The sequence below is a fragment of the Lissotriton helveticus genome, chromosome 5_1 (genome assembly GCF_964261635.1).
Source record: "Lissotriton helveticus chromosome 5_1, aLisHel1.1, whole genome shotgun sequence".
Classification (NCBI taxonomy): Eukaryota; Metazoa; Chordata; class Amphibia; order Caudata; family Salamandridae; genus Lissotriton; species Lissotriton helveticus.
The window spans coordinates 382,741,598-382,769,202 of NC_136065.1; the positions used below are offsets into that span (position 1 = coordinate 382,741,598).

Genomic DNA, 27,605 nt, shown 5'->3' on the forward strand with positions numbered 1-27,605 from the left:
TCTCTTCCACATACATCCTTCTGTAACCGCACACACACATACATACAACCATGCACACACACATACAACCACATACATACAACCAGATACACACAAACACACAACCACACCACACACACAATCTCACACACAACCACACACACAACCACACACACACAAAAACACACACCCCACACACAAACACACATCACCCCACACACAACCACACACACAACCACACACAACCACACACTCAACTACACACAACCACACACACACACACAACCACACACATCTATCTATCGCCCTCACTCTATCTATCTATCACCCTCACTCTATCTATCTATCTATCGCCCTCACTCTATCGCCCTCACTCTATCTATCGCCCTCACTCTATCTATCCCCCTCACTCTATCTATCGCCCTCACTCTATCTATCTATTGCCCTCACTCTATCTATCTATCGCCCTCACTCTATCTATCTATTGCCCTCACTCTATCGCCCTCACTCTATCTATCTATCACCCTCACTCTATCTATCTATCGCCCTCACTCTAGCTTTCTATCGCCCTACCTCGATCTATCTATCGCACCACCACAGCATCACTCAGGGGCACCACAGCTTCACTCAGGGGCACCACAACATCACTATACGCTACCACAGCATCACTGAACGCCACAGCATCACTCGACGCCACCACAACATCACTCAGCGCCACCACAGTATCAATCTGTGCAACCATTCAACAACAACTGGTTCAAATATGTTCTCTCAATGTTTTAAGCTTTATTACAAATGTCACATAAAGATGTTAATATTTAACTTCTGTTCTTGGATTTTAGTCACAATAAAATACACTGAACATAATCTTCACAAAAGTTATTTACAAAAGTTTAAGCTACTGCCATTATAAATTACAATAACATTTATTTAAGTATTAATTATTTAAAAAAATTAAAAGCCATTGTTATTTGTAATATCAATAAATCTAAGTCACGTAAATACAAAACATGTTGCATTACTAATGCTATAGGTGTCACATTTGCAAAAAACTAAAAGTATTGGCTTTGTAAATGACAAAGCTATTAATTTCGCTATTTTCAAAACCAACACATAAATTAAAAAATTTGCATTTACAAAACCAATAGCTCAAACTTTCCTAATGTGAGACCTATTGCATTGCTATGCATTTCTTAGCATCAATAGCATCACTTGTTAGATCACCTCTTAACTATCACTTCAACTGTGTGGCTCGTTAAATAATTATAATGAATTTTCTCATTGTGTAGGACAATTTCAAGTAATTAAATATGTTTCTTACACAGTGTATTTTGCTGTTCTTGCGATTCATTCAGAAACGGAGAGAATAGAAATGCATCTTGATGGACCACATTCTCTTACTGGCGATATATTATTTACCTGTAGGGGACAGCATTGTTCTTTTCATATTTATTTCCATCGATGTTTTTGCACAACATCACGTTCATAGGATTCAATTATACGTGCACCAAGTCAAAGCACCATAAATGCAGTCATATTTATACAGGAAAAATATAGTATTGGGTGCGAAAGTGCTCTACTTACAAATCGGGAACCAGAAAATATTCATATTGTACTTTGTGGCACATAACTCTTCTTACTTAGACAATATCATTCATTTAATACAAGTTTCCAAATAGAGATATGCTACGAAGTACCTACGACAAAAATCCAAAACGGTCTGAAATAGTTCATGTAATGGGCTTTTGAACAAAGTACATAATGGCGCAATACAAAATCCTCCATTCATATCTGGCTGAAACAATTTCGACCTGTCATAGGCCGGCTGTTACCATGACAACTCTCCACTTTGCCAGTGGTGCAGACCGTTCTCTATCTTTACCCTTTATTTTACGATATTTGTTGAGCACCTTGATTTCCTGTAATGCTATTGGTTTATTTCAGCACATTTTGTAAGTACTGTAGCCCGCACCTTTGTGGAAAACCTTGTTTCATTTAACATTCATATAATAACTTGTGCGGCGTATATATAGTTATCATGTGGTCAAACCTTCCAGTGGATGGGTGGTGTGTTAGAACACCAGTGCAGAAAAAGGTGAGACACATGCATTCTCGTCACAGTAATCTGGTTCAACTCTAGGGACAAACTGGTTTACACTGTCTATGGATGCAGATCCTACGTGTAACTAGGGTCTCTGGTCCTCAGCAAAAAGTCAGAAATGTATATACATGCAGTTGATATCAGTCTTACTGGCCCTTCAGTGGATGCAGGCTGCACATCTCATCTTTGGGTTGACCGTATCTGCTTCTAATGAACTTAGCTGAAGTTCTCCAGGTAGCTACACATGCTTAGGATGCCGCACTCATAGCACTCTAACTAGCCGTGTGTGCTTCAAGTGCACATGGCCAGTGTCCTTTCCCAGTGGGTGGCAGGTGGCATCATGCAGGGTGGTCGCAGTTAGTGGGATGGTACTCAGTCTGATTCATCACTCCTACCGTCATGGTGCTCTAAAGCAAGGCGCTTTGGAACTCAAAGCCTCTTTCTTTGGGGGTGACAGTAATTACTTTGGACTCATCACTGTCAATGACCAAGGAAGTAAACACTGACTCCTCCTCTTGCTTCAAACCCTCCGCATGCTTCGCAAGATCTACAGATGGATCTCCACCGGAACCAGAAGAACGGTCACCCAGGCCCTCGTCAGCAGCAGACAGGACTACGGCAACGCCCTCTGCCAAACTCCAGAAACAACTACAACGCATACAGAACGCCTCTGCATGCCTCATCCTCGACATCCCCTGCCACAGCCACATCACACCCCACCTGAAAGACCGGCACTGGCTCCCCGTCAACAAGAGGATCAACTTCAAGCTCCTCACTCACGCTCACAAAGCACTCCACAATGCCGGACCTCAACAAACGACTCACCTTCTACACCCCAAACCCCCAGCTTCGCTCCGCTGACCTTGCCCTCCCCACCGTCCCCCGCATCCGACGAGCAACCACCGGCGGCAGATCATTCTCCCACTTCGCCGCCAAGACATGGAACACCCTTCCCATCCGCCTGCGACAGACCCAGGTCCTGCTGACCTTCAGGAGACTTCTCAAGACCTAGCTGTTTGAGCAGTAGCAGCACTCCCTCCCCCCCCAGGTCCTTGATACCCTTACGGGTGAGTAGTGCGCTCTACAACTGTGATTGATTGGTTGATTGATTGCTTGAATGATGAACAAAACAGTGTGCAGGGGGCTTCCCGAGAACACATGGGTGGCAACAAAGTCCCATGTTGCAGCAGCACACAGTGCAGCAGGCCGATCTCAGGGGGGCAGAAAAGATTCCCACCTCAAACAAGCCACCCTCCAAAGGTAGTTTGTGAGAATGAGGTATTCCCTCTCACTACTGACAGCAGGTAAAGAGGAGAGATCAGTCTTGATGATGATCACCTGGGGTCAGGCTCTGTAACGGGGTTGGTCTCCAGTCTCAGCACCAGTCAGTGCCTTGGGTAGTGAGTCTTAGGACAGGCTCACCAGCAGCCGAGCCTTCGTTCAGTCGCGGCCCATGGAGGTAGGAGCAGTAAGACCGGGTTGGAGGATTTCATTTCCCCTCGTGGTTATCTGTCGAATCCCCTACCAACCCGTCCCTACTGCCCCACCGTGCTTACCTGCACAGGCCGCGCCTGCCCTAATTCTTAGGGCTTGAAAAGGCAGGCTCCCTGCACGCAGGACAGAATATCTCCTTCTCTCCCCTTATTAGCAAAACAAGCTTCTTGGTAGTCCTAAGAGCCTAGTGCCTATCCAGAGGTCCTATTGCGCCCGTTGTGGCAGTGGGCCCCACTGGCACTCATTTTGGGATACTGGAAATCTTTCTGATAGCGCAAGAATGTTGTGTAAACAGTGGAAGATTGGTGCTGGCCTCTTAACACAACACAAACAAGTGTACCACAATCCTACTCAGTAAGCGAATGGCTGATCGCTGACCTAGAAGGATTGTGGTAGGAAGAGGGTTGAGGTGGTGAAGGTTGAGTTGTATGAAGATGATATTGAAATTTGGAGGAATGGTAGATCCTTGCCACCAGTTAGTTTGAAGAAAGGAATTATTTACGTGGTGCATTAATGGCATTTGGGACTCAGCATAACAAAGACAAGAGTGATGGAAAAGGTTTGGTGGCCAGATGTGGATTGGATGGTGGAAAAGGAGTAGTTTCTGTCCTGTAACTCCAGTTCTGTAGTAGGGGTATCTCTGTTATAGTCATAATCTAGTGAATAGTCCCGCCCATGTGCGTGGACCCCGGAGCAATCAAAAATAATCTCTTACAGTGTCGAAAAATGCAGAACTGCACAGACACTTAAGAGAGAATTTAAAGACAGATAATGCAGCCTATAAAAGCTACACTGTCCAGTACTTCAACTAGAAATTCCACCACAAAATCCACAAAACAGCAAAGCCTGTACAGATTTCCCTTGCTTTAACAGCAAACACCCTCTGGAATGATAGAGAGGAGAACCTGGACAGACAAGACCCATAGGCTGCCATTATGTGGCTCAGAATAGGATACTGTGCCTTTAAGAGAACCTTCCAGAACTTCACAGTATCCCAGAATGCACTGCAGGTCCCAGTTACTTTCAGTTCTTTTTGAAGGCGTAACACCCCAGACCTGTAGCATTCCTTACATGAATATCTCTCTCCACCGGGGAGGAGGGCGGGCGCTTATGACTATAACAGAGATACCCCTACTACAGAACTGGAGTTACAGGACAGAAACTACTCCTTCTGTAGTAGGGGATCTCTGTGTATAGTCATAATCCAGTGAATAGAATGGCAAGCCCATCCCCACACCAAAGCGGCGGTGGAGAAAAAAGAATTAACCACTTATTGTGCGAACAGATTTCGCAGCGAAGCCTGCCCAACCTGAGCGTCTGCCCTGGCATCGTTCAGTGAGATCTCTGAGATCCAACCAGCGGAACTTGTTGGTAGTTCCCAGGATAAAGCTGGCGCGGATGGGTGGCCGCCGGCTCTCTGTGCATGCAGCTAAAGAATGGAACGCACTCCCAGATAACATCAGGCATGAGTCTAATCATCTCGCTTTCAGGAAGCGTTTAAAGACACACTTGTTTCAATAGTGTCTTCCGGTTCCCTTGGTCTTACAGCGCTGGGATGCTCAAGAGTAGCCATGCGCTATAGAAGAAGGTATTCATTCATTCATTCATTCATCAGTGTCCAGGCAGTAATGCTTAGCAAAGGTATGAACCGACTTCCAAGTGGCCGCCTTGCAGATTTCTGCAATCGGAACATTACGGAGCAAGGCTGTCGTGGCAGCTTTGCCCCTGGTGGAATGAGCCTTAGGTTTACCCCCTAAGGTCTTAATAGCCTTTTGGTAACACAATTGCATGCAGGACACAATCCACTTCGAGATGGACTGTTTAGAGGTAGCAAGACCCGTCCTGACTGATCCATAATTGATAAACAATTGGTCTGACCTACGAATATCTTTGGTTTTATCCAGATAAAATTCCAACACCCTCCTAACATCCAGGGAATATAAAGACCTTTCCGCTGGAGATGAAGGATTCTGAAAAAACGTAGGCAAAGTTATCGTCTGGTTGACATGAAAATCAGAAATAACCTTGGGAAGAAATTTAGGGTGAGTACGCATAACAACCTTAGCAGCATGAAATACAGTATAAGGTTCTTGGCAACACAACGCCTGAATTTCACTCACCCTGCGGGCCGATGTAATGGCCACGAGGAACGCCGCCTTCCAGGACAGGCGCTGCAACGAAGCCTTATGAATAGGTTCAAAAGGCTCCTTCATCAATCTGGACAGCACCACATTCAATTCCCAGGAAGGCGAAGGAAGCCTGACAGGAGGGAATACTTTCTTCAAGCCTTCCAGAAAGTCTTTGATCACAGGGATCTGGAAGAAGGAAGTCTGTGAAGGGCATTTCCTGTAGGCAGTCAAAGCAGCCAGATGAACCTTAATGGAATGGACATTAAGGCCAGACTGCGCCAGATGTAGTAGATATGGAAGGATGACATCCTCCTTGCATGTCGTTGGGTCATAGGTCTTGGACTTTCACCAGATGCTAAACCTCTTCCACTTGTAAGCATAAGAAGTCCTAGTGGAAGGTCGCTTAGCCTCCTTCAGTATGTCCATGCAATCCTCTGGGAGATTCAGATGGCCATATTGCACTATCTCAGGAGCCAGGCCGCCAAACTCAAAGACGAGAGGTTGGGGTGCAACATCCGCCCCCCGAACTTCGTGAGAAGGTCCGGCCTGCACGGCAGCTTCACGTGAGGAAGGAGAGACCGGTGAAGCAGGTCCGTGAACCACCACTGTCTGGGCCATTCCGGGGCAATCAGTATCATCCGCGCCCTGGACTGGGACAGCTTGATGAGAACCGTCTGAATCAGGGGAATGGGTGGAAAAGCGTACAGAAAGCTGTTCGACCAGTCGATCGATAACGCATTCCCCACCGTCCCCGGCTGGTAGTACCTGGAGGTGAAGTCTCGGCATTTGCTGTTTTCGGCGGTGGCGAACAGATCTACGTCTGGAGTTCCCCACCTTGCGAAGACTTCTCCTAGTACTTCGTCGTTCATGACCCATTCGTGCTTTTCCTGAATCAGTCTGCTCAGTTCGTCTGCCTGAACATTCTGCACACCTGGCAGATGAGTGGCCGTTATCGTCAGTCCTCGGGCCAGAAGCCAGTGCCAGATCGCCTGCGCCTCCTGTGACAGAGTGCGCGATCTCGAGCCCCCCTGCTTGTTGAGGTAATACATCGTGGTCGTATTGTCCGTCTGTACAAGCAAAGAGTTGGTCTGGAAGGACGGGTGAAAAGCCTTCAGTGCCAAGTGAACAGCTCTGAGTTCCAGGAAATTGATGTGGTACGTGGACTCCGTCGGGGACCACGTCCCTTGAATCTGTAAGTCTCCGGAATGCGCTCCCCATCCCTGGAGAGAAGCATCCGTCACAATAGTCTGAGTGGGAATGTCCTTGTGGAAGGGAACCCCTCTGAGGAGATTCTCCGCTGAACACCACCACTTCAGAGACTGAAGAGCATGCAGAGACAGTCGTATCTTGTCGTCCCAAGATCCTCTCCTCTGGTCCCACTGATCTTCCAAGCACTCCTGCAGCGGTCTCATGTGCAGCCGCGCATGTGGCGTCAGGAAGATGCAAGGAGCCATCGATCCCAGTAGAGAAGACACCGTCCTCACTATCGTAGCTGGAGTGGTCATGAGAGCCTGAACCTTCCGAAGGAGTGATAATCGTCGCTCCTCCGAAGGAGACACGCTTGCCGACAGCGTATTGATGGAGGCTCCCAAGTACTGAATGCACTGGACCGGAGTCGGGACAGACTTGGACATGTTGATGTGCAACCCTAGCTTGTTCAATAGAACGCACGTCTTCCGGAAGTGCGCTTGAGCTTCCGAGAAGGAGGAGGCCTTGATCAACCAATCGTCCAGGTACGGGTAGACAAACACCTTGTTCTTCCGCAGGTGTGCCGCTACCACCGCCATGCACTTCGAGAACGTCCTGGGCGCAGACTTCAGCCCGAACGGAAGTACCGTGTACTGATAGTGATTGGTGCCGACTTGAAATCGCAGGAACTTCCTGTGTTTGTGTGCAATGGGCACATGGAAGTATGCATCCTGTAAGTCTATGGCACACAGCCAGTCCCCCTGTTGCAACTGAGGATAAATCTGATGCAACGACAGCATGCAAAACTTTTCTCTGCGAATCCACTTGTTTGCCTGTCGCAAGTCCAGAATGGGCCTGAACTCGTTCTTGTCCTTCTTGCGGACCAGAAAGAACCGGGAGTACAGACCTCTTCCTCTTTGAGACAGAGGTACGTCTTCTATCGCCCTTTTCCTTAACAGGATATCGACCTCCGCCTGGAGCTCGCACAGTTGATACTGCGAGCTGACCGGAGGAATCGATGGAGGAGGGCTGGTGAACCAAAGACTATATCCATTGCAAACAATATTCAGCACCCACTTGTCCTGAGTAATTTTTCTCCACTCTGCCAGAAAAAATTGAACGCTTCCTCCCACCGGAGCGGGTAACGGATGAAGGGGAAGTAACCGCTCAGGGTCGAGACCCGGCCGGGCCTTTGTTCACAGTAGAGGACTGCTAGCCACCTCTACCCCTCTGGCGTTTTTGGAAGGGTCTCCGGAACTGCTGCTGTTGTTGTTGCTGCTGTTGTCCCGAAGACTGTCCTCGTCCTTTTCCCTGCGAACCGAACCGTCTCTGGAACGGGCGGTAGGGCTTCTTTTCTTTGGGCTTCTCCAAGCCCACAGCCGTCAGGGTCTCCGCCTCCGCCTTCATGCGTGCCATTTCATCATCTATTTTTAAGGAACAAGGGGGACCCAGCGGGTAGCTACGAACCATGGGTAACAACTGAATTCTAGAAAACAAGGGTTCTTTAGCTTGTTCGGGAATATAACAATACTGTATAGAACACAATAGGCTGCTATACGTTTAAACTTCCTTGCCCAGACGGACAAGGAATTTATTTACCAACAATTTTCAGATATACTTATAATACATTTCTACAACAGTAGCATGACACAATCCTGTGCCGTACTAGAAGGAAAAAGGAAAATAGAGAAGAGTTTGTTAAGATATGACAGTAACCATCCAAGAGCCCTCAAAGACTCACTCCCGTATTCCCAATTCCTCCGAATCAGGCGCAATTGTTCATCAAAACCTGATTACTTTAAAGAGGCCAATATCCTGGCAAATAAACTAAAAGCCCGTGGCTATCCCAGGAGATTAGTCAAGAACGCTTCAAAGCGAGCCTGGTACTGTCCCCGCGAAGTCCTATTAGAACCAAAGACTCGGGGGAGAACAGAGAGAATTGCCTGTGTCACCACTTTCTCTCCGATCTCGAATAGAATCCGCAAAACAATTCTGCAACACTGGCCAACAATAAATGCGGGATAACTAAATTTAGATAAACCATTGTTTGCGTTCAAAAAGAGTAAAAACCTAAGGGACCATTTGGTCCGGGCTGCCTTACCTACTTCAACTCCGAACAATACCATTGAATCCATCTGGGGTCTACCACCCATCATAGGACATGTAAAATGTAGGCAATGCATTGTTTGTGACCTAACATTGGAGGGACGTAGTTTTAGTCACAACAATATAACTGTTGATATGAAAGATCTCACAAATTGCAATAGTACTAATGTTATTTATGCAATTGTATGCCCTTGCCCTAAAATGTATGTGGGGCAAACTACCCAAAAGGTCAAGACACGCATAAGCCAGCACAGGAGCCGCATAAGGTGTGGCACTCCCAACGCACCATTAGTGGAACATTTTGCTTCTATGAAACACATGGCAGACGATGTGAGGTGGACAATTTTAAAGTCTGTGAAACTACCACCGAGAGGAGGTAATCTGCAACAACTTCTGAATCGTGAAGAACTCAAATCAATAATACAATTCAACACCATTCACACAGGACTCAACCGAAGTGAAGACTGGACAACACTTCTGTGAAAGAACAATAGCACACATATGACTGGTGTTAAATTGAACATTGGTCGTGTAGACAGAGCTGCTGGGCTCAGCAACCTGATGTAACCTTTTTTCTGATGTTCATTGAAGTGATAACTGTCATTTTAATTTTTAAGTTTTATTTTTCCTTTTATTTCACACCCAGCATGTCCTCCCTTCACCACATTGTTAGTATCGGCCAAATCACTATTTTTAGTCTTCACTGTTCTGGACCCTCATCACTCTCACTCCTCAATATGTCACCAAAAATGCCTTGAATTGAATTGAATTGATTTTGCCTCCTGCCCGAATTAATTCCCAAGGCAACTGTACCAAAAGGTTACATGCCAGATCACCATTACAAGATGGCGCCCATATCCAGGTTCACGTGACCAGGTACGAGCCCTTACATGTGGCCCCGCCCAGGTTCACAACCAGGAACTGGCAGCCAGACCGAGCACCAGGAAGGTGATCCGTGAGTTCGACTCCGACCCGGTAAGTAATATGCACCTGGGTGGCAGACCAACCCCTCGAAGCACCTGTCTCTACATGAGACGTCCGACGCTTAATGAATGTATTTTTTACTTGCAGCGGCCTATTCCGACATTGCTCGTAAAGGAGACGACGGCCATTGAGCCTCCCTCTAACTTTCTAACCTGTAATACGGTATGTTGTGCATCCTAGCCTTGACCCACCTTTTGCTTGCCGTACCTGTTTAAGTCATTTACGGCTTGTTTTTAATTTCGCAGTTCGCCGCATCCGGCGCAACCAATAAATGGGCGACCCCCCGTCTCTGCCCACATCTCATCAAGAACTGAAAGCACAACAAAGAATGGTATGCCCTTTACTCCTTCAATAACTCTAGCCCTTTATTATTCTGGTCGAATCCCGATCACTGTTTTCCCTTCTGACCTTACAGCACGGCTTCAAGCCGTAACGGGATCACGAGAAAGTCAACAACCGTTCAGCAACCACCGCACTATCATTACGACTTTCGAACTTTTCCAAGGTACGCCACCATTGCATATACAGCTAGCCTGCACCATTTACCACTTAATAGATGACAGGCCTTCCTATGTAAAACCTCTTTGTTTACAGGAACAATTTCCTGGATGTCCTGCTGTAGACTCTTCCTGGCGACATCACGTATATCAATCAATCAAGTCTTACCATCTCTCACCTCTCATTAAGAGGTATGCCTATAATTACCTTCAGCCCCCTGGAATCGTATATGTCCATACCCCGCTGCGCTCTATGATACCTATCCCCGGATATTGCTAGATGCACGCTGCTCTGCTCAAACACCAGATCACTGAGCCTCGAGCTTTTTTTAAATCACAAGGTCTGCACAATCTCGGATTATTTATTCACAAACACCAATGTCACTGCGATTTCGAGGACAATTGTGTGTGAATGTTGAGCCTTAAATTTAAAGGCTAGCACTGTCACCCCCACCTTGCACACACTGCGATTCCGAATCATGTAAATGTTATGAACGGCATGATGTGACCGCCCTCCGGGACTCCCCCCTGATAATCTTTTTTCTTGCTTGTTTTCCATTGTTTTCTCTAACAGGCGCTCCCAAACTCAGGCAAACTATATTATATAAGTCCTGAAGATGATCCCCTTTATGTAATTGAGCAAAGGGATCGAAACGTCGACACCCATGAGTTGACATACATGAGAATAATTTTTATATGTGGTTTTGTATGTACTACTCCAGGCGACACTGTCACTATTCTTTACTTTTAACAGTGCCCTACCTGCTCCTTTCTTTTGCCTGAAAACACCCCTTTTACTCTTCTCTATTTTCCTTTTTCCTTCTAGTACGGCACAGGATTGTGTCACGCTACTGTTGTAGAAATGTATTATAAGTATATCTAAAAATTTTTGGTAAATAAATTCCTTGTCCGGCTGGGCAAGGAAGTTTAAACGTATAGCAGCCTATTGTGTTCTATACAGTATTGTTATATTCCCGAACAAGCTAAAGAACCCTTGTTTTCTAGAATGCCATTTCATCATCGGCATGTTTTCCGAACAGTGTTTCTCCGGAAAAAGTCAGATTGGCCACCCGCTGCTGCGCCTCCGGCTTGAGTGACGTAAGCCTGAGCCAAGCATGGCGGCCCTGGTTGATCCCGTGACAGTAACCATGAGCCGCCAACAGCGAGATATCCGCAGCGGCGCTGATGACCTGGTTTGAAACCAGCATCCCTTCCTTAACTATTTCTTGGAAGTCCTCCCTCCTGTCACGTGGCAGAAGGTCCGCGAACTGCTCCAGGGAGTCCCACAGTGCACGGCCGTACCGCCCCAGCAATGCCGAATCGCTGGAGGCCTTCATGGTCGTGGAAGAAGTCCCACAAGCCTTCCTTCCAGCCGAATCAATCCAACAGCTTTCTTTATCAGGCGGCACGGTGGAGGACGGGGAGGTAGAATGTAACTTCCTGGCCGCCGCCACTATCACGGAGTCGGGTACTGGGTCCATCCGCAGGAAGGCCGGGTCCGAATCCGGTGCCCTGTACTTCTTCAGAAGTCGGGAGGGAGCGGCCTTCACCACCGCAGGCGTAAGGAACAGCTCCTCCGCAGGTTCGACCAGTCCTGACACCAATGGCAGCAGAGGGCGAGACAGATGCTTCTTGTGAAGAGTCCCGAATATCACGGACGTCGCAGGTGTAGGAGTCGTCACCGTGATGCCCAACTTCGCAGCCCCCCTGAGGAGAACCTCCTGGAACGTGGTGATGTCGTCTACCGGAGACACCCTTGTCTCCGGGGAGTCCGATAAGGTAGGTGAATATGAGCGAGTCCTAGAGGAGTCCGTACGGGACCTGGATCCTCGCCTCCTATGGCGATGCCTAGATCTAGTGGAGGACCTGTGTCTACTCCTCGATCTTCCTCTCCGTCCGGAGCGTGACCGTGATTTCCTAGGTCTGGGACGCTCTGCCGGCTTCCCCGGGGCGGGCGCCTTGGGCTTGGACGGGACCAGCGGCTTAGGAGTCCCTTTGGGAGGGGTCGGAAGCCTGGGCAACGAGACTGACCTCGGTGGAACCGGGGGCGGCCTCTCTGGCACATGAGGCCGAGGCACCGGTGGAGGCGGTGGAGGCAGAGGAGGCAACGGAGGATGGGTCGGGGCCCTCGGAGGGAGACCCCTCGGCAACGGAGGCGGGGGTGTAACATGCTTCTGTGATGGAGTATACACCTCGGAGTACACCGATCCCGGTGATCCGCCTTCCTTTCCAGATCCGGACTGTGAAGAGCCTCCCACAGCATCAGGCCTCTCACCACGATTCCTCGACGTCGAACAACGGTGACCAGACGGCGAGCGTAGGCCCCTCGATGTCGAGCGCCCCTTCCTCGACGTCGACCGTCTTCCATGTCTCGACGGCGACCTCGGCCGCCTCGACGTCGATATCGTCCGCCTTGACGACGACCTCTTGCGTCTCGACGACGACCTCTTGTGCCTCGACGGCGACGTCTTCCGCCTCGACGGCAACCTCTTCCGCCTCGACGGCGACCTCTTCCGCCTCGACGGCGGCCTCGACGACGAGGATCCCCTCGACGACGATCGCTTCCTCTTCACCGACGGCGAACGGCGGTGTCGCTTCGACGGCGAGCGCCGACGCCGGGCCCGTCGACGTCGATCACTCGACGTCAACGATGACGACGACGAAATCATCAAAGGAGACTTCGACGGCGGCCTGTGTAACTCCCTCGACGTCGACGTTTCTTCGACCCAGAGCCCTGGGGAGATGGGGAACCGACCGTAGTCATCCCTCTCGACGTCGTGGTCAGTGCCACCGAACCAGGCGGAGAATGGGAACGTTTGCTGGTCTTCCTGCCCCTGGGGAGCCCCCCATAGGCCTCAGCATGGGCAGAATAAGCCCCTCCAGACCCACCTTGCGCCTTCAACCTTCTTTCCTCGAGGCCCTGAAGCCTGATCTTCTGTCTTTCCTTCAGGGTCCTGCCAGAGAAACCTTGACAAATCTCACACTCCTCAGGGATGTGGGAAGAGGGAAGGCAGAATGGGAATCTGATTTTGCCTTCTTCCTGGAGCACTCCGGGCATTTGTCAAATAATGCAGGCATATTTGACATCAAAAAGGAGCAAAAACCAAGAAGAACAGCACTAAAGTACTTTAGAAGCACTCAAATCGAAATTAATAGTGAAAAAAAAACAATAACCCTTGAAAAGGGAGAGCTCAATGCTCCAGGGTCCTGCTTGCAGGAGTCGGAAAAGAAGAACTGAAAGTAACTGGGACCTGCAGTGCATTCTGGGATACTGTGAAGTTCTGGAAGGTTCTCTTAAAGGCACAGTATCCTATTCTGAGCCACATAATGGCAGCCTATGGGGCTTGTCTGTCCAGGTTCTCCTCTCTATCATTCCAGAGGGTGTTTGCTGTTAAAGCAAGGGAAATCTGTACAGGCTTTGCTGTTTTGTGGATTTTGTGGTGGACTTTCTAGTTGAAGTACTGGACAGTGTAGCTTTTATAGGCTGCATTATCTGTCTTTAAATTCTCTCTTAAGTGTCTGTGCAGTTCTGCATTTTTCGACACTGTAAGAGATTATTTTTGATTGCTCCGGGGTCCACGCACATGGGCGGGACTATTCACTAGATTATGACTATACACTGAGATCCCCTACTACAGAATGCAGCAAAGCGGTGTCTGGCACTTGCTAAGACTGATAAGGGCTTGAAGGTAGTGAGAGGACTTTTAGTTCCTGTCTCCGTTCCTGATAATGTGTGTAAACAAATATGCTATGCAGATTCTGGGGCCATTGGAGTGTCTTGGTTGAAGCTGTAGGTGCGCAGTAGTCATGGTTAACTATTTGTTTAAGTGTATTGAAGCTGCTTATCAACGACAGCCATGTGTGATGTTATAAGAATGTTGGAGAAGCTGTTTTTGAGGGAAGGGTAAATTATGGACAATAAGCAGCAGTTGTGTTAAGGGGATATGACTACGTTTTTGTCTGGACAAGTTGTTGAATACACACTGCCCTGCAATATATCACCTGTTATGCCATTGGTGTTTTTAGTTCAATAGTCACCTGTGAGGGTATCCAGGTGATCTGTAGCAGGTGTGTGAGTTCAGCCCTGGTGCTTACTCAAAAAGCCAGGTCGTCAGCTTCTTGTGACGCTGAGGTAAATGGACAAGCAGAAAGGGTTACTGCAGGTTTATGGACACCATGCAGTTGACTTTTAAGAATCATTTGTCATAGCATAATGAGTTGGAGACGTGACTGATGGCATACAGAGCAACACTCACCAAACCTGCAATCCAAAATATTTATTGGTGGAGCAGTAAGGCAAAGTTTTAAAACAATATTAGTGAGGTGGGTGTAAGACTGGGTAGATTGGCCGGTGACATCCCAATGTGGTGATCAGGTGTGGTCAAATTTAACAATTGAACCATCACTTTTTGCACCTCCACAAAAATCAAAAAACCTATAATCAGGTGTCGCAGCACACCAGAGAGGCACTCGGCCTCTCTGGTGGGAACCCAATGATGAAGCATGTCACCAACCAGGTTGATGAGTGACGGTTCTTCTAAAAACAAGAGTGACTACTCTTGCTAGCTCTTCATATATTTGGCTTCACTCTTCTGTTGTTTATTTCACTACGGGGACCAAGAGTGGCTCCTTTGTTTTCCCTCTCTCTCTCTCGTTGTTTAAAGATACAGAGCAACAACCCATTCTGGGACCAAATTTGCTCCATTTCTGTTGAAGAGTGGAAGGTCTGCGTTGTGTCCCACATGAATGGGACATAAAGACAAAAGTGTTGATTTGGAAGAAGTGAAGAAAAAGGATGACAGGAGGCAAGCAGAGTATAAAAATATGTATGATGGTGTGATGAAGAGTTAATTTCTTGATTCGTAATTTTGTTCTTGTAAGAAAACGTGTGTTTTTTGTGTGGAATGTGGTATGGTGTCCTTAAGGTGACCGATGTGGTGCTTAATCATTTAGTAGGGGAAGGAGTTTGTAAATAGAGAAATAATTGTGTAGGTAGTGCTACGTAGCTTGCTAGAACTGTGGTGTGGGTGTATTATTTGGTGAGTGTGTATGTCTTCGTGGGTGTATGGTGTTTGAGAGTATTAAGGCGGGAAAGGGGTCTTTGGTGTGATCTGTCATTCATATTCTACATTCTTGTTCTTCAAGTTGTTACGTCATTTGAAATATTCTTTCATTATCTACTTTACTAAGTCATTTGGAATGATACTTGTGGCATGTGGAGTTTTCGTAAAATAATCCAATGTAGGGTATTTAACCCTCAATAATTCTTAAAAGATATCCAGCTGTCTCTGTGACATTCATTAACAATCCCCTCATGGGCAATCCCTGACACCTCAGCGACACTCTGAGATACTTTTATCAAAGTGTCAACAGTGTCAATGTTGGCAGATAGATCAAGCACTAGTAACTATAACACCTGTCTCTGATTCTCTGCCTTCAGGGCCTCCTCCCTGTATCCACCCAGGCTACCTCCGCCCCTCTGCCAGGTGGAAAACTAGTACATCTGGGCCTTAGCATCCTAAACCTTTGTATAGCCATACCACGTGTTACCGAGGTCGTTTTTCATGAACATTGTAAACAGAACTCCCAGAGTCACGCATAGAGGTAACCGAGAGCTGGACATCCGCACTTAAATCCCAACCCTTAGCTTGTTTCTCAAATGTGTGCTGTGTCACAGATTTTCATTGTTGAGTCTGTGTGACTTTCAATTGTGCGTAGTGTTCGAGACACAAAAGTGATGCAAATCGATGCAAAATCTTTTTTTACCAATTTACTCTCCATCACAATAGCTGTTTTGCACTGGAAAATCACATTTGAAAGTAATGCAAATCAGCGCATAGTGCTGCTTTGCATTACTTAGCACCAAGGGGGTTGGTGCGTGGGCATTCCCATTCAACCACCCAAGGTTTTTGATGCAAACCTTATTTACTAAAAAAAATAGACAAGGTTTTGCGGCACAAAACACCACCCATTTAAAATAGGCCCTATAACGGAGAAATGTAAATGTAAATGTGTATTTGCACGGCTGCCCATGCGACGGGGCGTCCCTGCGCTGCACTCATACCACTGTGGAATCCTTCCTGGCTTTTCCATGTGAAATGTCCACTCCTGGGCACCCCCAAGGTGAAGCCAGGCATCCGAGCGCTGCTGGGGCCGTTGTGGAGACTAAGCAAGATATTGGCCAGAGTCACAGAGTGGGACCCATGATAAGACTAGGCACCGAGGCGAGAACTATCAGGTCCGGGGAGATTGAGTCCAAGAGCCGCCGAGGCAGGAATTGAACCTTGGTCCCGTGCCAGACCTCTGCATCAGGGTCTGCTGCTCTAACCATTGAGCCACGCTTCTCCTTCTATAACGGAGAAATGCTTTTACTTCTCCTTTCTTTTCCGACTTTGTATGTGTGCTGCACTGCACAGCACACATACAATGTGGGAACAGTTTTAAAGTTAATCTAAGCATAATAGTTGGTACTAGATGGTATCCTTCTGGTGTAAAACCTATGCTAGACCTATGCAGACACCCTTGTACCATGGTGAAAAGGTGTCTCCATGGTGCATGGCAGCAAATTTCAGCCCTGGTGCTAGTGAGAGGGGATCCGAGTGCCATATTTCTGTAAATACGGCTCTCTCCTCCTCTATTCTTCCCTTGCAATGCTGTGCAGCATTTTTTGGGTGTTGTGTTGCATTGCAAGAGATTTCAGTAAATCTGGGCCAAGGTCTCAAAAGCATATTGACCAATGTTCAGAACACACTACACTTACAAATGCTCCATTTACCACGAAATGTTTGAATCAAGTCTTTGAGGAAAAATGCATCTGCTATTTAATATGTAAATCATACAAGATTTTGATCAATGGTAATAGAATTTAGGGGCATATTATCAAGGGGGTTTATCTCCGCTTTTTTGGCTTTAAAAGCCAAGAAAGCGGAGATAAAATTATCTCCCTATTACCAAGTTGTCGCTAACACCAGTTAGTGACAGCTAATAGGAGATAGCGACCATCTTGGGCCCCGCTTTGCATGTCAGTGATATTTATCACTAATGACATGCAAAGTGGGCGTGCCAAGATGTTAGCGACTGGAAACAGTCGCTAACATCGCTATATCCTATTACCAACTTTTGGAGATATTCGCGCTAAGCGTGAATATCTCCAAAAGCCAACACCTGCCCTGAGCAGTTCTTCACCATGTTATCCAATGGGAGGTGGATAACATGGCTAAGAGCATTTGCTCGATAATGCATGAATATCGCTGACTTTTCAGCGATATTCATGCATTGCGGCCGTTTTTTATCGCATTTGCGATAAACCTTGATAATAGCAAGGTTTATCTGCGATAAAAATCGCCGATGTGCGGCGATAATTTTTGTCTCTAAACAAGTTAGAGACAAAAATTATCGCTAGTTGTTGGTAATATGCCCCTTAGTGCTTTCAAACTGTTTGACAATTAGGGCCTAATTTACAAGAAATTGGCTTAGGGCAGTGCCGCAAGGCTTCTTGCTGTGCTGTCCTACACCAATTTGAAAGGGCAGGCATACACTGTATTTGCAAGATACAGTGCATTCCTAGCCTTTCTGCCAAAGCCAGTGAACAATTTGCAGCCAAGCTCCAACACAGACACCTTTGCACCATGGTGCCACGGTGTTTGTGTTGTTGGGGCAATTGTTTTTGTGCAAGAAGGAGCCCCTTCCTCCACTAAAACCACCGAAGAGTTAAAACAAGGGGGATGAGTGAGCTACATAAAGCCAATTATTAGATATATCAGGTCATATTAGTTTTGTGTGGCTGAGGTCAGTGCTTGAAATTGAAATATAAAAACATGCGTGTTCACTAATCGAGAGTACCTGTATGCTACTGAGAAGTGCAGGTGCTTTCCTATTAAAAGTATTGCATCCCTGCTCAGAAGTGAAGGTCCTCTCTCTTTCAGGTGATAGAAATGCATGTATTAAGTACTTGTGAGTACCTGTCCATTTAAAGCACTGGTTAGGGTAGAATGATGCCCCAGAAAGGGCTTTGGACAGGTTGACCACACCTTTAAACTAGTGGCTTTGCAAAGGTGCCTTGAGCAAGTACAGATAATGCCCACGTGCCCAGAGTCTGGTATAAAAGACTGCCATAAATGGGGTATTGATGGCCTTTGCACCCATAAGCCATTGCACCTGCTGCACTATTGCAGACAGGCCTTTGCTTCTAAGTGGAAATGTTTAGTACTTCTATCCCTATCACCCTCATCCAGTTCTTATGTCTGGGTGCTTCTGTCCCCTGTCACAGGTCTCTTCGAGCCCATGGATTTGATGTATGAATTGGAGAGAAATATCACTACAGACCCCTCTCTGACGGAAATGGTGAGTGTGGCCATCCGCATCCTCAAGAAGAACCCTAACGGATACTTCCTGCTCGTGGAAGGTGAGTATGCCCCAGACCTGGGTTCCGTATTCATTACACCACTGGATTCAAGCTAGCCTGGCTGATGAAGGATGATGCCCTGATACTGGTCCCAGGATGCTTGATTCCGGTCCAGGGAAGACCTGGCTTGGCACTTCAGGCTGGACTGTTCCCATGAGGTGCAGGGTCAAGACTGATTTGCATATAGCTGGGTCCAAACTGGGGCGGTGTGGTGAGCAAAAGAATGATGGATTTAACCCAGATCTTTGTGACCGGGGGTGAATGTTTGCATTTTCCGGCATGCCGTCCATCAATTGTTTTTTTTGCATATGTCGCCTTAATTGGGAAGGGTATGCCCAGACATGGGTTCCGTGCTCACTACACCACTGGATTCAAGCTAGCCTGGCTGATGAAGGGTTATGCCCTAAAACCGGTCCCAGGATGCTTGTTTACGGTCCAAGGAGGACCTGCTTGGCAGTTTGGGCTGGACTGTTCCCACAAAGAACAGGGTCAAGACTGATTTGCACGTGGCTGGGTCCAAACTTGGGTGGAGTGGTGAGCAAAAGAATGATGGATTTAACCCAGATCTTTGTGACTGGGTGTGAATGTTTGCAATGTCCAGCATTCTGTCAATCAGTTGTTTCATTTGCACGTGGAAGGTGAGTAGCAACCTCCCTCATTGTGGATGGATACTGGAGGGATACAGGTGGCACATATTATAGGCGAATAGTGTGGAGATGGCAAAGGCAGATTGGTGGGAGGACAGTGAGAGAGAGGGGTGGTACCATTACTAGATGGGTGTGGGGGTGATCATGATGGAAGGTTTTCTTTTCTTAACCTATAAAGGAGTTTGGATGCACTAATAATGGACAAGCAGTTGGGGAGATGATCAGAAGTACTCATGAATGGAGGATTTAGCAATGAGAGGATGGCATAATGGGTGGACAGAGGGGAACAAAAATAGATTTAATAGAGGGATGTGCAGATAGGCATTAACAGGTCTACTAGAAATAAGGGCTATGAAACTATATGGAGGATAGGCAGTGGAAAAGAATAAAATTGCATTAATAAGGCTCTTTTAGGTCAGAGGAAGTCAAAGACTAAACTTTGGTTTACAGTAAACGAAGTAACTGAAAATAGTGCCTTTCCCTTCCAATCTCGCTCCCTTTGACCATGCCCCTTTTCACCAGAAAGTTATACATTGATATAAAGGTTTAAGAGGATTCAAAGTTAAATGAGTAATATTTTAGCATGGTCTGCGTTAGAAATTGGGTTGTTGGTTGACTGGCATGTGAACTTTAGTCAAACAGCAACCACTATCCTAGTCAGGGTACGTCACAATCACACACTAAATTAACCTGTGCTCACCCTCTGGTACCTTGGCAGAGTGCAGTCAGGCTTAACTTTAGAGGGAATGTGTAAAGTATTTGTGCAACACTTTAAAAAGTAACACAGTGAAAACACCAACAACAATACTCCGGACCAGCTCTGAAAACTAGAGCGTAATTGTATAAATAAAACAAGATGAAAATGATAAAAATATAATAAGTAGAAGTAGAGATATGAATGTTTGCAGAATAAACTGGGGCTGGGGTGGCACCACTTGTCAGGGTAGATTAACAGATGAGATGGCAGAGTCCAGGTGAAGCAGCACAACAGTTTGAAGTCTTTTATGCCCTTAAGACTTTAGATCAGGAGGCAAGCCAGCAATCCCTTTGAGTTACTCTGGGGTCAAGTGATGCAGATCCATTCCACACCCCCACCCGCCAGCTCCGCTCCGCCTGCCGCGCCGTCGCCACTGTCCCCCGCATCCAACGCGCGACCTCCGGTGGCAGATCCTTCTACTACCTCACCGCCAAGACCTGGAACACCCTCCCCACCCACATACGCCAGACCCAAGACCTACTCGCCTTCAGAAGACTCCTCAAGACCTGGCTCTTCGAACAGTAGCACCTCCCCCCCCCCCATCCCCTCAGCACCTTGAGACCCTCACGGGGTCTCAAGGCGCTTGCAAGTACTCTGATTGGTTGATTCTCACCCAATCAGAGGAACAGCAGGCAGCAGGGCAGCACAGCAATGCAGAATTCCAGCAAAACAGCAGACCAGCAGCAGTCCAGCAGAGTGGCAGTCCTTTCAGCAGCACAGTTCAAGTTCCAAAATTTGTATAGCGCACTACTCACCCAGAGGGTCTCAAGGCGCTTGAGGGAGGGAGGTGCTTTACTTATCAAATATCCAAGTTGTTAGTTGCTTTCTGAAGGAGAGGTGGTTCTGTGTAAGGCGGAGGTGGGTGGGGAGAGAGTTCCAGGTTTTGGCCGCTAAGTAAGAGAAGGATCTTCCTCCCATGGTGGATCTGTGGATGCGTGGAATGGCGGCGAGGGCTTGATTGGACGATCGTAGTTGGCGGGAGGGGGTGTAGAAGGAAAGTCGCGTGTTGAGGCATTCGGGTCCTAGGTCGTAGAGAGCTTTGTGTGCGTGGGTGAGGAGACGGAATGTTATTCTCTTGTTGACAGGGAGCCAGTGGAGGTCTTTGAGGTGGCCGGAAATGTGTGCTTGCCGAGGGATGTCCAATATGAGTCTGGCTGAGGCGTTTTGGATGCGTTGGAGTTTTTTCTGTAGTTTGGCTGTGGTTCCGGCATACAGGGTGTTTCCGTAATCCAGTCTGCTCGTGACCAGTGCGTGGGTGACCGTCTTTCTTGTTTCGGTGGGGATCCAACGGAAGATTTTTTTGAGCATGCGTAGGCTGTTGAAGCATGATGATGAGACGGCGTTGACTTGTCTGGTCATCGAGAGGGAGGAGTCCAGGATGAAGCCCAGGTTACGTGTGTGGTCCGTAGGTTTGGGTGCGGTTCCCAGGGGCGGTGGCCACCATGTGTCATCCCAGGCAGAGGGGGATGACCCTAAGATGAGGACTTCCGTTTTGTCCGAGTTTAATTTTAAACGGCTGTTTTTCATCCACTCGGCTACTTCTTTCATTCCATCGTGTAAGTTGGTTTTGGCGGTGTTTGGGTCTTTGGTGAGGGAGAGGATTAACTGGGTGTCGTCTGCATAGGAGATGATGTTGAGGTTGTGTTGGCGTGTGATGGATGCGAGGGGACTCATGTATACGTTGAAGAGGGTGGGGCTGAGTGATGATCCTTGTGGTACGCCGCAGATGACTTTGGTGGCCTCTGATTTGAAAGGGGGGAGGCGGACTCTCTGGGTTCTTCCGGCAAGGAACGAGGTGATCCATTCCAGTGCTTTTCCTTGTATTCCGACGTTGTTGAGGCATTGCATGAGGGTGCTATGACAGACTGTATCAAAGGCTGCGGAGAGGTCAAGTAAGATGAGGGCAACTGTTTCTCCATTGTCTAGTAGAGTTCGAATGTCGTCTGTTGCTGCGATGAGGGCGGTCTCAGTGCTGTGTTTGGCTCGGAAGCCGGACTGTGAAGGGTCGAGGGATTTGTTGGATTCGAGGAAGGCAGCGAGCTGACTATTGACGGCTTTCTCAATGACTTTGGCAGGGAATGGGAGGAGCGAGATGGGGCGGTAGTTCCAAAGTTTGGTGGGTTTCTTCAGAAGGGCGCTGAGTTCGGCGTGTTTCCAGTTTTCCAGGAAGGTAGCGGTGTTGAAGGAGCAGTTGATGACATCGCGGAGATGGGGTGCGATGATGGAGTCTGCTTTGTTGAAGATGTGGTGGGGACATGGGTCGGTTGGTGATCCTGAGTGGATGGAGTTCATCAGGCGGATGGTGTCGTCGGTGGTGATTGGGTTCCAGGCGCAGAGGTTGTTAGAATGCGGTTTAGGTTCGGAGGTGGGTGGAGTGGACTGGTCTTCGGACTGCTTTTCAAAGCTGTTGTGTATTTCTGCTATTTTGTTGTGGAAGAATGAGGATAGGGAGTCACAGAGGTCTTGGGAGGGAATGATGTCGTTGGTGCTGGCGGTGGGGTTAGTAAATTCTTTGACGATGTTGAATAGTTCCTTGCTGTTTTGGGCATTGTTGTCAAGTCGATCCTTGAATGCTGATTTCTTGGTGGAGCGTATCAATTGATGGTGTTTGCGGGTGGCGTTCTTGAAGGTGGCTAGGTTGTCAGTGGTTGGGTTTTTTCTCCAGGTTTTCTCGAGAGTACGACAGAACTTCTTGGATTTCTTTAGATCCTCGTTGAACCAGGGGGCTTTTTTGCTGCTTTGCTTGATTAGATGGTTTTTTAAGGGTGCTAGTTCGTCGGCGCTGTGGGTGATAGATTGTGTGAGGTTAGTGGCTGCTTGGTTTGGGTCCGATGATTTGGCTGGGGGGTTTTGGTGAAGTGATGTGAGGAGCTGGTCGGTGGTGATTTTGTTCCAGTTTCTTCGGGGAATGGGTTGTTGGGGGTTGTGGGTCGTGGTCTTTTTGTAGTTGAAGTGAACGCAGCTGTGGTCCGTCCAATGGAGAGCTGTGGTGTGATCAAAGGAGATGTGCTTGCGGGAGGTGAAGATAGGGTCGAGCGTGTGTCCGGCAGAGTGGGTGGGGGTGTCGACAAGTTGTTTGAGTCCAAGATTGGCTAGGTTGTCCAGAAGAGTGGTGGTGTTGTTATCGTTTTTCTTTTCCAGGTGGAAGTTGAGGTCTCCCAGTAGAATGTAGTCCTCGGAGGGGAGGGCGTGGGGGGTGATGAAGTCAGTGATGTCTTCGCTGAATAGTGTGCGGGGTCCGGGTGGTCACACAGCAGTTCTTCTCCCTGGGAGAGTGGTCACAGGTCCAGAAGTGTACTGAAATCATGGTTCAGAGGTCCAGTACTTATACCGAGTTGTGCCTTTGAAGTGGCTAGGACTTCAAAGAAGGGTCTTTGAAGTGCACAGAGGTCCTCCCTTCCTGCACTGGCTCCAAACTCACCACAGGGTGGGTATGCAGCCCGTTGTGCATGGACAGGACACAGCCTATTCAGCTTTAAGTGTGAAGCTGGGCCCAGCTCCTCCCTCCCATCTCCCAGGATGGCCCATCACATTACACCTAAGCTCCCTTTGTGTGTGGCTGTCTAGAGGGAATACACAAAGCCCAGCTGTCACCCAACAGAGAAAGGCAGCATGCACCAAATGGCTAAAGTAAGAAATTCCAGCTTTGTAAAAGTGGAATTTATAGAATTGCAATTTAAAAACCTACTTCACCATACGTTGTGATTTTGAATTGGGATTCCAGAGACACCAGACTTGGGGACTTATCTCTTCCCATCGGAAATGATACTTATAAAACTGCAATATGGTAATTCTAATGTTATCCTATGGGAGAGATAGGCCTTGCTATAGTGAAAAATGACATTGGTACTTTTTCCACTGTGAAGACATGGAAAACTTAAAAGAACATGCCCTGCCTTTTAAATACATTGCACCCTGCCCTGTAGATTATACATGGTGTACATTAGGGGTGACTTATATAATGGTTGTTTTGCCTGTTCGCATGGCAGAGTAAACTGCACACACAGGCTCGGCAGTGATATACCTGAGTCATGGTTATAGGGCTACTTAAGTGGGTGGCACAATCAGTTCTGCAGGCCCACTAGTAGCATTTAATTTACAGGCCCTAGTTATAAGGGGTACCACTTCACTAGGGACTTATAATCAAATTAAATATGCCAGTTGGGGGATAAACCAATGTTACCATGCATATGGGAGAGAGAACAAGCACTTTGGCACTGGTTAGCAGTGGTAAAGGGCACAGAGTCCTAAAGTCAGGACAAAAACAAGGTAAAAAAAGTGGAGGAGGTAGGCAAAACGTTGGGTGGGGGGGAGACCACCCAAAGGTTGTCTAATCTATCAGTTTGGAACCGGCCTGTGCTAGAAAATAGAAAGTTGACAATGCCTTATATACTACTACAAATGCTATGTTGTATCAGGAAGTTAAACCCAACAAAAAAGGGATTCCACTTGATTATATCCGAAACCTTTTTATATCATCATGATTGTGAGACCACGTCACTATTTCCTTAACTGATGATAATTACATAAAAAATATATCATATTTAGTTTGCTTAAAACCCATAGACAAAATCGCAAACATACAACATATGTTACAACAAAATATTAAAATTGTCTATCCTTTAAAAATTGTTTTTTTCTAATAAAAAGTCCCCAGATGTTTTTACTTGATCATGTCTCATTAATATTTCATCAAATCCTATTATTTTGTGTTTTTATCTTCACACTGAATTACAAATTACAAGTTTTTAACTGTTAATACATTGTATAATGTAAAAAGCAGTGATGGTTTTCTAAGCAATTGTCAATGCCACGTTTCGGTCATTGTTGGTTTTCTCACTTAACTGGCCTGTTAATTTAGAGTAGGGATGAGATTAACTTGCGTAATTCAGTGTAGTTTAACCATGCAGAGTTATCTAAGAATTCTGTGAAAGTACACCCAATTACACATGAAGAGTAATTCTGTGTTTAGCAATATTTCTTAGCACAAATATACTCTCTTATGTCTAAAATGGGCACAAGGTGCATTTTGCACTAAGAAATATCACTAAATGCTACAAAACACAAATGTACTCTTGGGTGGGATTTTTCCCCATCTTACTTCCAGCATTTAGCGCCTTTTTCTTAGTGCAAAATGCCTCCTTGCTTCCAAAATGGACGCAAAAATGCATTTTGCACTAGGAAGTAGTGCTAAATGTACCCCTGGGGTAGGATTTTACCCCAACTTACTCCTGGCATTTAATGCTATTGTCTTAGCACATTATGCACCCTTTGTTCCAAAATGGATGTGATGATGCATTTTGGGCTAAGATATAGCTCTAATGCAGCTGAACAAGTATAGCAAGCGTGAGCAGCTGCTCACTAAATGCGCTCTCGCAGTGGGATTTCCCCCCCAAATTAGTCTTAATTACACGGGCAGGGGTAATTGCATTATTATATGTAATTCTGAGTCAAAGAGTAATGCAGAATTTCAAAATTACTCCAAATACTCTGGCATAATTGAAATTCCACCCGGACATATTTTAGGGGGATTACTCTTTTTGTAGTTGGTATTAAAATGGTGTTAGGGTACTGAAATGTCCGCATTAGCTTTCCACATAGGATATAAATGTAGCTGATGCCCTCACAAGATAGTTTTGATTACCCCTATATGTCAAGAGAGGTTTATAGTCTTAATCCCACATTTAAAAGTTTTTCAGTGCTGTCCAAAGATCCACGAACTGAGAGAGAAGAAGGACTCATCCTGAGATCTGCCCCTTAATGGTTCCTGCTTCTGACCTTCTTCTCTTTCACCAGGAGGAAGGATCGATCATGCCCACCATGAAGGGAAGGCTCAGCTCTCGCTGCACGAGGCGATAGAAATGGACAACGCCATTGGCCTAGCAGACAAGATGACTTCAGAAAGCGACACCTTGACCGTGGTCACAGCCGACCATTCTCATGTTTTTATGATTGCCGGCTACCCCGGCCGTGGAAATCCCATCTTTGGTAAGTACCATTGCCTCTTTTTTGTAGTGGTCCAAAAGCACATACAGTGACAGAGGTAGGAATTAAGTGGTAAACTTTAATACTGCAATAATCTTCGACCATTACTCCCTTATTGAATAACGCTATCCCAAAGATCTGTCCATGAAATGCTAGACTATCTGGTTTCACAGAGGAAAATCCAGAACAGAAAAATATTGTCATTTCCGAAGAAGTCTCAGGCTGTTTCAGTGGAGTTTATCGCTGTGTGCATTACAGTGATGCAGAGAGTGTGAAATAAGTAGCCCTTAGGGAGGAAATGTGGCCAAAAGGCCAGAAATCCCACCGTGTAACTGAGAAATCTGGTTCTTTTCACCATCCTGCGATTCTGGGTAAATCTCATACAGCCAGTTTCATCAAGCTAAATTGCGCTCGCAAAGGGCCAGATTCTGAGAATCTGGCCCTTTGCAAGTGCCATTTTTGCATTTGGGATTCATCATCCCAAATGCAAAATTCGCTAATAAAGAATTCGCACATTTGCGAGGAATTGCATTTAAGGAATTTCTATTTGAGATTCCTTTAATGCAATTCATGAACCATTTTAAAATTGCGAAATCGCAATTTTGGGCCGCTATTTACCGCGAGGTCAAACCTCGTGGTAAATAGCGAAAACTTAGAAAAATGCATTTAAATGCATTTTTCTAAGTTGCATGTTACACACACACATGTCCTTTGGACATGTGTGTGCGCATCACCAATGTAGATTATATTTCAGGGGTGCTACAGGGTGTCCTTTGGACACCCTTGAAATCACAATCTTATTTGCGATTAGCAAATTGCTAATCGCAAATAAGGAATGACTCCCCATTCATTCCTATAGGCCTTTAGGCCCATAGGAATGAATGGGGAGTTATTCCTTATTTGCGATTAGCAATTAGCTAATCGCAAATATGGAATCAGTGGGAATCGCAAATTCAATTGCGATTCCTACATGAATCCCGTTTTGCGAGTCCTTAATAGCGAATCCTTAAAATTCGCTATTAAGGACTTGCAATTCCTTACCTTGATGAATCTGGCCGTTAATCTCACCATGCGAAAAAAGGCAGTGTGTAATATGATCAGATTGTTATTTTAAATGCTCTAATGCCCTGGGGTCAAATTTGCCCTACATTAAATTGCAAAAAAATCATATTTAAAGACAAAAACAGGATTCCGCGGCTTACACTCCAGGCGCCATTCCTTTATATGGTGTATATGTTTTAGTAGCTCCCAATATTTATCACCGGAGGGGGACGGTACTATTGTTGATTGGGGAATATTGGAACCAACATAATGCATTAGTGGTTCTCTTTTTT

The 27,605-nt window shown here is 46.6% G+C and overlaps 1 protein-coding gene across 1 annotated transcript in view; it reads left to right on the forward strand.

Annotated features, from left to right (window-relative positions):
• LOC144754585 (alkaline phosphatase-like) overlaps positions 1-27,605 on the forward strand; it is a 232,990-nt gene that overhangs the window by 168,168 nt on the left and 37,217 nt on the right. The window contains exons 8-9 of the mRNA XM_078642552.1: positions 18,748-18,882; positions 26,083-26,274. Coding sequence (XP_078498678.1) covers positions 18,748-18,882; positions 26,083-26,274 — 327 coding nt within the window. The remainder of the gene's footprint in view (positions 1-18,747; positions 18,883-26,082; positions 26,275-27,605) is intronic.